Raw genomic sequence first — 12,930 nt, forward strand, 5'->3', positions numbered from 1 at the left:
TCTGTCACCTGGGTGACTGCCCTAAATGCAGATCAATATTGATTGATTGCAGATACCTAAATCATTTGGCATGTGGACAAAGTTTGCAATGTAATATGTGCTGCTAAACCAGAATAATGGGGTGTGGAAATATTGACAATTATGGTTGAATAACCAATAATACTCTGCAAAGATAAGTATTTTTCATTCCTGTATTGTGTAGATAGTTATTTGTCTGAAGATTCCTTTTTATGTTTATGTAAATAATAACTTTATTTGCACCAAATATGAGCCAGGGTAACTAATTTGGAGGAAACTATAGAATCACCAACAGCTATCAAATATTAATGTAACTGTATTGAATTGTATTGCTTTTAATTTTGTGCAATAACCAGGATTAGGAGTCTTTAAATGAGTTACTCTAAGATGGATTGTATGGTCTTATTGAGAATGTACCATGCATTGGGATACAATTACGATTATCTATGATTATTAAATAGTTGAGGGTGTGACCTTCATAATATTTCAAATAACGAAATATGGAAGTATTTATGATGTTAATAATGGGGATGTGATCGTCGAAGTCACTTAAGTAAGGCTTGCTCTTCTAGGTACATGAATTATGAGATATACATTACCATGGCATGTGTGATAATAAACTGTGGCAGTATGAGAGAAATAGGTTCTTCGGTATGAAATAAAGAAACTAGCATCATATAAGGGAATGATATGATGAACAATAAGAGGGTAATACAGAAAGAATAGGTTCTTCGTGAAGTAATTACTAATGATAGCCATATATGTATTTTGAGAGGGTGAAGTCTTCGATATATAAGCCACGAGTATTGTGTCATTGATATTGAAGAGATACAGAGGTAACAATATCGTTGTATAATTAGTGAGATGAATGCCTGTGATATGATGAGGAATCGTCTGAATATTTCCAATAAACTAAGAGTCCACCCCAAGCAGGTATATTATTTACAGGCATTGAGACCAGTGGCATAATTCCATGACGATATATTTCCCACATGATTGCAGTGTACATTTGGTACAGAGGAATATGATGATCATCTGTATGAAAACACACTAGTGAAATATTTGATAATTTCGGTCATAAATTGGAAGGGAATCTTCTAAGTTTAATGCATGTTTGAATATGCATGTCTAGTAGCTTTGATCATTTTGTAGTGCGCATTCTCATTTATTTTATTTCAGGAGGAGCTAACGGATGTACAGATATTTGTGTGTATTTTTGTTGTTTCACATATGGACATTACAGGCTCAAAGCGACATTGATATTTATTCCGATTGTCCATTATTGAGGTCTTGGAATTCAACATGGCCACCGTTTATTTACTTTTGATTATGTTTGGCTGCTTTTTGCTTTGTTTTCTTTCTTGTTGGTGATTTCTTTCAAATTATGTTGTTATTTCAACTTGTATGTTTTTAAGTATTTCTGATAACTGATTTATATTTTAATTATACTGAAGAATCTTTGTATTTTCAAGGAATGTAGGATAATTGTTGGTAGTTCGGTCAAAGGAGAAAATAAACCACACACATACTTGTTCCTAGGGATGCATATGAAAATAAACCCCACATTTTTATGGTCATATGAGAGAATATACCATTAAAGTGTAAAACAACATTATATTATACTACTCGTACATTCTATGGTTGAGAATATAAACCTATTTCATGATATTTATGTATAAACTTAATTTGGTTATAGATTACAAGGTACAAATCATACTCAAGAGTATATTGTGAGGTATCCACATTTAGTTACCGTTATATGTGATACAAGAATGACTCATTTTGTAATAAAGTGTAGGATCGCCTCAGCTGTTTTATATACGAGAAACATGAGTTATCTTACTACTGCATACTTAGAAATGTGATATAGGAAATTATTCAAGTCAACATGAATTTGATAATAGGCTATGTGTATAATAAACTTTGGTTTTGTACACAGTGAATATTTGTAAGATATGAGTGTAAACTCACTCAGTGTTATGGACTACTGAGGATTTGTACTTTCATTGTATACTAATATTTGGATCTCAACATTTCTACAGCCTCACTCATGAATAAACATTTGATCATTGATGTGGAATATCTTATATAACAAGTGTTCAAGATCTCATGAGTTTATTTTCTTAAGTATGCATCTTATATTATGGTAGTCAGCTGATTCTGTTAGCGGCACATTGTTGTCGATGTCACCGCTTACCGACTGTATTACCGATTACCTTTGTTTGCACATGTAATTTATAATGGTAAGATCTACCTCTCATGCGTCTCTATGTTGATAATAAATAGGAGAAACAATAATTTAAAGTAGATCTTATTCTTTCATAGTTTGTTATCCTATCACTTATTTGTCAATTTAATATGAACGTCAGCACATTATGTGTAACGTTGTATGTAGGTAGTAGTGTTCGAGATTTTGTTCATTGCCGTATCTTGCCACCAAGAAATCTACTCCTTTGGAATAGAATCCTTGTTTGATGTTTGGAGATGAGTTGTTTTATATTGACTTACGGATATTATGGAGTCCTATCTCCGTGGTTCCGATGAGCAGTCGAGGGCTATTTTTGAAGCAATGTATGGCCGCTTATTATGTAACATTTATGATATAGATAGATAGATAGATAGATAGATAGATAGATAGATAGAAAGTACAGTATGAATATCAATAGAGTTTCTATCAAACAGAGAAATGATATGATTTCAAAATTAACATACCTCACGGCATTCATCTATGTCTCGACAATTTTGACCATCAGCAGCTAAAATATATCCATCTGCACATTCACAGTGAAATGACCCCATAACATTCCTGCAGCGTCCATTGCGACATAAGGAAAGCATTTGGCACTCATCAATATCTGCAGTAACAAAGAAAAATTTTCATGTAAGATTATGAGAATTACTAGAACTTCCCTTATAATAGAGGAGTTCATTAGAAATCAAGAACATTCAGTTAACAAAAAGTTGAAATTAATTTCTGAATTGACTTCGTATAGTCTTTCACATTAAGGTTCTGAGAATAATGTTTTGTTACAAAATACAAAAAGAAACAGCTTAGTTTAACAGTATGCTTATTTATTTCAGTCCAAGGATTATAATAATATTAATAGCTGTAATTACAAGTTTAATGAATTCAACTCAGCAAAGGAGATCTCAAAAATACATGCCTGCTTGTATCATAAGTAATACATGCTTTATGTGAAATTCATGTACATTATCTGAATATGAGAATTATATTATGATATTAATAAATAATGCCGGCCCCGTGGTGTAGGGGTAGCGTGCCTGCCTCTTACCCGGAGGCCCCGGGTTCGATTCCCGGTCAGGTCAGGGATTTTTACCTGGACCTGAGGGCTGGTTCGAGGTCCACTCAGCCTACGTGATTAGAATTGAGGAGCTATCTGACGGTGAGATAGCGGCCCCGGTCTAGAAAGCCAAGAATAACGGCCGAGAGGATTCGTCGTGCTGACCACACGACACCTCGCAATCTGCAGGCCTTCGGGCTGAGCAGCGGTCGCTTGGTAGGCCAAGGCCCTTCAAGGGCTGTAGTGCCATGGGGTTTGGTTTGGTTTATTAATAAATAATACATAATACAACACAAGTGTGCAAAACTGAAAGTTAAAGTGAAAAACAATGATAACATGACTGATAATTGCCACAACCAAACTAAAGGCCATATGGGCCATTAACAGAGGAAGAACTAACAATGCAAACATGTATAAGAATTGGAAATGACGAGGAGAGAGAGCCTGTCTATTTGAATATGACAGTAGATGAAGATATGGAGATTGTTATTGTCCTTTCTCCTTTTCTACTGCTCCCTCTTCCAATGTTGACTTGTCTTTGTATTTCCCTGCCGCCCCCCACCGCCCCTCCAACTTTCAGTTATCAATAATCTGCATTTAGGAATGTTGCCAAGGTGGCAGATTCCCTAGTCTTTTCTCAAATTATTTCAAAGAAGTAGGAAATTTATTGAACATTTCTCACAATTCTGTAACTTATTTATGACATGCTTTAAATATTTTACAGCATCACTGACATCATTTCAATTAAGTCACAGAGATAATCTTGCATATAGACAGCTGCATCAATCCAGGAACGCAGCAAGTTAATACGCGCATGGGGAAAAGTTGACTGACGACTACTGTTCTTCTTTATATTTCTGGCATAGGGGCATTGCATTAGGTCATGTGCTATGTAACTGTTTCTGAAAAATAAAACTAAGCTTTTGTATTCATTATGATTAATACCTCTGCAGCTTATGAAGTACAGTACATCTGGTATGATTTTTCACACAGATACACACTTCCTACAGTGTAAGGTACATTAGGACAAAACCTGTTTAGTCCTTAAGTTTTGCACACCAATGTATATTATAGTATGTTTTGCTATTTACCTTAACTATATACTGTACATTTCCATACATGTTTTATAAATCTTCATAATGCAAATTTAAATAAAATAGATAACACAAATATTATGGTAATTTACCTAATCATGGGTAAAATGTTCATACATATTTGCAGTGTATAGAATTGCTTATGCATGAGAAAATTTCAGCAGCAGCACCACCTAAAAGAAAATTTCTGCATAGATATTTACTTCAACCTAATCAAACTATTCATATATTCCTTTCATTTCCTTATGAAGTACAGCACATCTGGTATGATTTTTCTCACAGATACACACTTCCTACAGTGTAAGGTACAATAGGACAAAACCTGTTTAGTCCTCAAGTTTTGCACACCGATCTATATTATGGTACGTTTTGCTGTTTATATTAACTAAGGTATATACATTTTCACATTTGCTTTATAAATTTTCACAATGCAGATTTAAATAAAATAGAGAACACAAATATTTGTCTTTCTTTCTTACAGGTGTATCCAACACACAGCCCTTGTCAACTCTGAATGCAGTCTGTACTCATACTTAAAACCTAATGTAATTTTTAATAAAGCAAATCGTATTAAAATAAAATTAAACTACAACACTGATATTTTTGTGTGAATCCTAAATTCATTCCAAGACATCTGTTTCCCATCATGGGATAGACATGCAGATGTTTAGAGAGTTTATTTTGTTCCTTTATTCATTTATTGTTATTACTCACTGGTTTCCAACAAGACTCTTATTTTTTATGATACCTAGTAATAAATCACACATCACTTTGAAATCTTCATCCATTGTTGAGTGCCAGTACTTGGGACCTTTGAAAGTGTTGGATTACTGTCTTATATTTCAGCAAAAACGTGATAATGTAGCTCTGAGCTCTCACATTCTCAATTTGTAATAGATTGGTGTCTAAGTAGCAGTGTTGATTTCTAGTGCTATTTTAAAACAGTGCAAATAGTGTCTGTTCATATCAATTATTGTTAATAGTAAGGGGTGATTATGGCTTCTACAACTAGTAGCAAGAAAATATAATTTGCGGATGAAGGCAAACCATTTCATGTCAGGTGGAAAAATCTGTATTTTATACTGGAATGAAAAACAAAGCAGTGTGTTTAATATGTAATGAAGCCCTTAAAACTAAAAGGAAAATAGATATACCCAGCTAATCAACAACAAAAATTGCCAGAAAGCAACTGAAAAAATAAAAATCACAGACAAATTTGAAGACTTAACCTTAAACAAATTGCAGAAGACCTGGCTCCAATTAAACCACGTAAAAAACCCACCAATGGTGGAACAGTGAATGTGATGAAACAGTGGAGAAAAGACATCAGGCATGGCTATTACATCAGTCCCAAAAAACAGAAATATCCTATCAAAATCTAGTAAAACAGAGAAAAGAAACTACCCAAGTCTTAAGAGGAATACAAAGACGACATCATAAGGACACACTGCAGTTAACTGAAGAACAGTTCAATAAAACTCAATCAAGGGACTACTACAAAACCTTCAGAAAGCAGCTCCAAAAATATGAACTGCCAACCCTACTGAAGAAGGATGAAAATGGCTCATGACAATAAAGACAATGCAGAAATTCTGGCTAAATATTTCAAGAAGCTTTTAAATTGTGAGGAACCTACAGAACTCCTTCATTTGGACACCAACACCCCGATAAAAACACCACCAGAAAACAACAATCCCCCAACAATAAAGGAAGTCTACCAAGCTCTGAATAAATTAAAAAAACTACAAAGAGCCAGGAGAAGATCAGACCTTTGTGGAAATCTGGAAATATGCAGGAACATCAGCAAAAGTTGCTCTCCATCAACAATTTGTCTCTATCTGGATTAAAGAAGAACTACCAGAACACTGGACAACAGCCTTCATTTACCCACTACACAAAAAAGGAGACAAAACCGACCCTAATAACTACAGGAGAATCTCACTCCTAGACATAACATACAAAATATTTTCAATAATCATCCTTAATAGGATAAGTTTACAACTTGAGAAAGAACTAGAAGTATATCAAGGAGGTTTCAGACCCTGGAGGAACTGTCCTGATCAGATCATGAGTCTTAAGTTGATAATGGACTATAACAGGAGAAGAAATAGAGATATGCTGATAACATTTGTAGTTTCAAAAAAGCTTATGATTGCATCCATAGAGAATCTCTGTTCAAAATTTTAAGACACCTTGGACTACATCCCAGATTAATAAACATGATAAAATTGACTCTCACTAACACCAAGTCAAAAGTGAAGTTTAGGGGTGAAACATCAGAGACATTTGAAATTAAAACTGGACTACGGCAGGGAGATGGGCTCTCACCACGATTATTTAATTGTGCTCTAGAAATGGTAATGAGGGAATGGTTTAGGAAATGTCCCCCTAAAATAAAGATTGGCTGAAAAATCAAAACAAATTGCCTGGGTTTCGCTGACGATTTAGCATTACTAGCAGTGGTCATAAAAGAAGCAAGAACCCAGATATCAGAACTTCAAAACATTGCAAATAAAATTGGCCTCAAAATATCATTTGAAAAAACAGAAATTATGCCCCAAAAACCAACATAACTAAAAGAAGTTACCATAAATGTTAATAAAATCAAAATAGTAACTCAATTTAAATATCTTGGAGAAATAACAACACATAACCTAAATGAAAAATCTCAATCCAAACAAGAACAAATAGATTAGCTAAAGCACAAAAATTAACATGGGATATCTACAAAAGAAAATGTCTATCAATAAACGATAAAAATGAATACAAAACTCAAGAATACAAACCTCCGCTTTACCCTTACACAAAACAAACCAACAACACGCACATTTTCAACTGAGGAAAGGGCACGAAGATCGGAGCGTCTGAAGAAGTACTGGGAGGACCACAAAGCCCGAACAATCCCTTCAAAGAAACCTGAACGACAGACTGACTAAAGTGATCCTATGTGGTCATAAAAGAAGAAGAAGAAATTAAAAAATAAAACACTACAACACAGTTATAAAACCAGAAGCTACATACGCAGCAGAAACACTTTTTCACCTGAATAAACAATCAAAGACTGACAGACTTCAGAAAATTGAAAGGAGGATTGGAAGAACCTGCATCAACAAAAAATACCTGAAAGATGGACAGTGGTGGTTAATACCTAACAAAGTCATGCACAAAGAGCTAGAACCCATTACAGATACTATGCGTAAGAGGAGACTGGGATTCTTTGGACATATCATGAGGATGCAGGATTCGAAACTTCTGAAACAACTAGTACAACACAATCTTGTCTCAAAAAATACCACAACAGGATATAAATGGATCAGAGAAGTAGAGATGATCTGAAGGAAATAGGTCTTACAACAGAAGACACCACAAATAAGATAAAACTGAATGCAAAATTCAAGAATACTAACCTCCGCTTTACCCTTACACAAAACAAACTAACAACATGCATATTTTCAACTGAGGAAAGGGCATGAAGATCGGAGTGTCTGAAGAAGTACTGGGAGGACCACAAAGCCCGAACAATCCCTTCAAAGAGACCTAAACGACGGACTGATTAAAGTGATCCTATGTGGTCATAAAAGAAGAAGAAGAAGTGGTTTCAGTTTTTAAAGAATATAATGTTAAAAGACATTATGACTCCGAACATGCTCCTTCTTATGATAAATTTGAGTGTCAATTTTGTAACAACAAAGTGACTGAACATAAATATAAACTTTTGGGACAACAACTGTGCTTTGAGAATATGTCCACCTAAGCTAGGAGCTATGTAATAGCAGAAGTTATTGTGAAGAAATCAAAACCATTTTCAGACAGTGGTTTGTTAAAGAATGCCTCAAAAGTGTTGCCAAAATAATGTGTCCAGACAAGAAATTGCAGTTCTCTAAATTTCATGACAGACTGTAGCTCGCCATACAGATGAGTTAGCTACTGGTGTACAGACCACATTAAAATGTGTAGCCAAAAATGTTGAATGCTGTTCTCTCACACCTGATGAGAGTTGCAATGCTAGCAATACAAGCCAGTTACCAGGGGAGTTGCTAAATATTTTAATAATACCAAACAATCAGCTGTTCTTGTTCTTCTTAAAGGCTGCACAAAAGCCATTGATGGGGAATGTAATTGACATTTTGAACCATCTTACATTGAAATTCACTAGTCTTCCAGTTATAACAACCAACGGGCCTCCTGAATTTTTGCTTTTGTAATGCAATATTATTGCTTACTTCACCAAGAAATATCTGTGCCAAATCACAGAATTCAAATAATTTCTTGAACGTTATCATTAAAGCTGTTAATTTTATTTGTTTGCAAGATCTGTGATATAGGAATTGAAGAATACAGACATTTATGGAGGAAAAGGGAAAACCTATTATCAAATTTAATGATCCATCAAAGATGTATTTTTCCTTCCCAGTTGATGTTGCAACACATCTGAATGAACTAAATTTATGTCTCCAAGGTAAAGATAAGTTGATCACTTCTATGTTTGATCACATAAAGGCCTTTGAAACAAAATTACAACGTTAGGAACTACAACTGAAAGCAAACAACTTCATGCACTTTCCAGCCCTGAAAAAGTCTCATCATCATCATCATTTCTTCGCTCCAGCAAGCTGGGTGCAGTTGTGTACGAGCCTCCTCCAGTTTGTTCTATCCATCCACAGATACTGCTCGTATATGTGACACCAGTTCACATCTCTAATTTCAAGGTCGTTCATTGTCTGTTTTTCCCAAACATCACTTCTCTTCCCAGTGTGTTCAAAATATGTTTGAGGAGTCCTGTGAGGGCTCATTCTTTTCATGTGACCATACCATTTGCAATATCTTCACTTCTAGAGTCTCCAGCAAGCTTCTTTCCAATCCAAGCTGTTATCGGATATCCACATTCGTTATTTTATCCATTTTTGTTTTTTTCAGACAAGAACGGAGGAACTTCATTTCTGTTGCCTGAAGACGACTCTTTGTTGGTCCAGTAAGTGTTGCTGCTTCCAGGCTATACGTCAATATAGGTACTAGATATATTTTGTACAAGCTGATCTTGGAAGCTAACGGAAATGTTTCCTCCCAAAGTATTTGACGTACAGCGTGATAGAATTTGGAAGCTTTCTGTATTCTGTTACTAATCTCTTGATGTATAGTATTGTCTGATGACAGAACACTACCTAAATACTGGAAGTTGTCTACAATATCCATCTCCTCATCTCCAATTCTTAGATGAACAGTTGGAGAGTTTCTACTCACCACCAAGCCAACTGTCTTCGTTTTGCTGATTCTGAGACCTAAGGTTGTAAAAGCTTCATGCCAGAGATCTAGTCTAGTTTGTACTTCAGCTTCTGTCTCACCCCATACTATTACATCATCAGCAAAAACCAGGGCATTAGTTGTTGGATCCTTTCTCTTAACTGCTTTTGAAACTTCATCCATTATGATTATGAAGAGAAGTGGCAAAAGACAACTTCCTTGCTGGACTCCACTCTTCGTTTCAAACCAACCTGATCTTCCATCCTGGACCTGGACACAACACTTGGTTTCATCATATAATCATTGTACTCGCGCTATGATGTCATCAGGCACTTTCTTATGTCTCAAACATTCCCAAATATGCCTGCGTGGTACATGGTCATATGCTTTCTCGATGTCCAGGAAAATAGTTATAAGTGTTTTAACTTTCTCCCAATACTTCTCATAGAGCATTCTGGTGGAAAAAATGAGGTCTATAGTTGATCTATGAGGTCTAAATCCATGTTGTTCCTCCTCAAATGTAGGTTCAACATATTTTCTAATCCTGCTTTCAAGGATGGATTCGTAGATTTTGAGGCCATGTGACAGCTGAGTTATACCTCTGTAGTTGGTACATTTCTTTCTATAACCTTTTTTCAACAATGGGATGATGACTCCTTGCTTCCAGTCATTGGATATTACATTCTCTTTCAAGATTCTATTTAGTACCCTGTACATCCACTGTTGTCCTACCTCTCCTAGTGCTTTGATCATCTCAGCACTTAATTCATCTGATCCAGTTGATGTGTTTTTTTTTCAGCTTAAATATTGCTATTTCTACTTCCAACCATGTCAGACTAGTGGTATTTGTGCTGCCAAAATCATAAGGTTCGTCATCTAATGGAGTGATATTTTCATAACAGTTCAGCAAAGTTTCAAAGTGCCTTTGGAACTCCTGTAATATTTTGGTCTTATCCCTAGTCACCTCACCATTAGGAAGTTCTACAGAATGGATAGATTCATTTTGAGTTCTTCTATTCTTAACAATACTGTATAACAGTTTTTTATTTCCATCCTGCGTTATTTTGGTAGCCAGGTCTTCCTTGCATTTCTGCTTTTCTGCTACAACCAACTGTTTGACCTGTAATTTTTTCTTTCTGTAAAGTGACAGCTTCTCCTCTATTTCATCTTGATCTCCCCGTTTTCCTGCTTGATATAAGGATCTTCTTGCATGGTTTCTGTTGTTGATAGCCCTTTTAATATCACCATTCCACCATGCAGTTTCTTTAGGTTTTCTTATTTGATTCTGTCGTCCACATACTTTTTCTGCTGTAACAACCACAACCTTCTTTAGAGTATCCCATTCTTCATCTACCAGCAGGTAGGGACCCATTTTGGAGGCAGTCCTACCCAGGGAGTGGCGCCCTTGCCTATGTGAGTCCCAGAGCACACTGACCCGGTGTGTAACATCTGATAAGGGTCCCAGCTCAGGGTTACGAGTGAAGACTTCAATGGCTTCTACAGCGGAGAAGGTGGACTTCGGTACAGTGGAGATGGCGGAAGAGGCAGCCCAGTATTCAGGGATAAATATGAGTACAACCTGCTGCCTTGTAGGTTGAGGTGACTGGACACCAAAGGCTAAGGGAGAAAACCCTGAAAGAAATTCTCCGTCTGTGTTAGGCTCAGCAGGTCAACAGAGGGATTACTGAAGTTGCTTTCAAGAATAATACGAGCCTGAAAAAGTGTAATGTTCAAAATGTTCAAAGGTATGTAGGAAGTTTTTCAGAAAGAAGCCATGAATTCAACACCAGATTTCAAGATTTCAAAGAGAATCTCTTTAGTTTCAATCTATATTCTTCTCCATTCTCCATAAGTATAGAAGAGATCCATGACAATTTACAAATGTAAGTAAGTTTAAGAGTGTTTCTTTATTAGAATTCTATCGTCACAAATCTATCGCAAATATGTGCCCGGTATTTATAGAAATGCAATTTGACTCTTGTCAATTTTTGGCAGTAGATATATATGCGAACAAGTATTCTCTAAAATGAAGTTGGTGAAGTATGTAATGACACTGATAATTAGGGAGCGGATTTTTATGTAATTACATATTCTTTTTTGCGTAAGTTTTAACGCAAGTTACGAAGTTCATTATTCCTATTGTGCATCCCCAAGTGTAAAAACTGAATCTTATTTCACATAAAAACACATATTTTCACATTTTTAAAAATGTAAATACATATTTTAAGAAAATCTATAATAAGCACATAAATCGGCAATATTTGTTGATCAATAAAATTTAAAATGCTTCTGTGTTATAAAACAATGCTCATATTTTCATTTTACGATTACGGTATTGTTTTTAACAGTGTATTTAACATAATGTATCTGAATGTTTAGGCTATTTATGGACTTCCCTCCATAAATTCTAAAACTTGCTGGTCACTGGCTACGTCGTTACATTTAGACAGCGATTTGATTTGCTGCACAAGATGTTTCCTTGCATGATGTCATTCCAACTCTTTATGAGTCAACCCTCTCGGATTTTGTTTATAGAATATCAGCGAAAGGCAATCACGGAGAGATAAGGTGACGTAATTCTGTTACGACATGGGAAACTCGGACGAATATTGCCCCACCATTAGGTAGTGGAATTTCATCACTCCTAAGAGTAAGGTTAGCTGTTCAGGTCCATATATCATTCCCGTGGTTGTGTGATTTTGTATGGATTTATAAGAAATATTTCCTTCAGTGTACGCTGCTATTCTTTTTATTGAAACAGTGATTCACCGTAAATGCGTGTGTCATAACCTGCAAAATAATGCCAAAAGCGAAGTCGAGTACAAGGTCGCGTCTTCAACAACATCTAGTGGAATTTAAAAGCATTTTCACTACCGATGGAAAAGTATTATTTTGCCAAACGTGTGGTAAAACAGTAAGTGCAGATCAACGTTCTCAAGTAATCCAGCATTTGTCTGGAAATAAGCATACTGCGGCTGCTTCGCGTGCGTTCGCGACAATTACTAATAGCTGAACCAGCTACTTCAAATGCAGGCCCATCTAAATATTCCCAGTATTATTTAGATGTGTGCAGAGCATTTGTTTGCGCCGACATTCCTCTTGGTAAAATAAATAATCCGGGACTGAGAAATTTCCTAACAAAGTACATTAATTTTGAGCCTCCAGACGAATCCACATTAAGGAAAAACTATCTCCCAAAATGTTACGAAGAAACTTTACAGAGAATTCGGGCAGTATGTGATGGCGAAAAACTGTGGGTGAGCATTGACGAAACC

At 35.7% G+C, this 12,930-nt stretch overlaps 1 protein-coding gene across 1 annotated transcript in view; it reads right to left on the bottom strand.

The window, feature by feature from the left end:
• Positions 1–12,930, bottom strand: part of LOC136858261 (fibrillin-2) — a 529,944-nt gene that overhangs the window by 83,248 nt on the left and 433,766 nt on the right. Inside the window, exon 37 of the mRNA XM_067137663.2 lies at positions 2,731–2,873. Coding sequence (XP_066993764.2) covers positions 2,731–2,873 — 143 coding nt within the window. The remainder of the gene's footprint in view (positions 1–2,730; positions 2,874–12,930) is intronic.

Source organism: Anabrus simplex, chromosome 1 (assembly GCF_040414725.1).
Source record: "Anabrus simplex isolate iqAnaSimp1 chromosome 1, ASM4041472v1, whole genome shotgun sequence".
NCBI classification, from domain to species: Eukaryota; Metazoa; Arthropoda; class Insecta; order Orthoptera; family Tettigoniidae; genus Anabrus; species Anabrus simplex.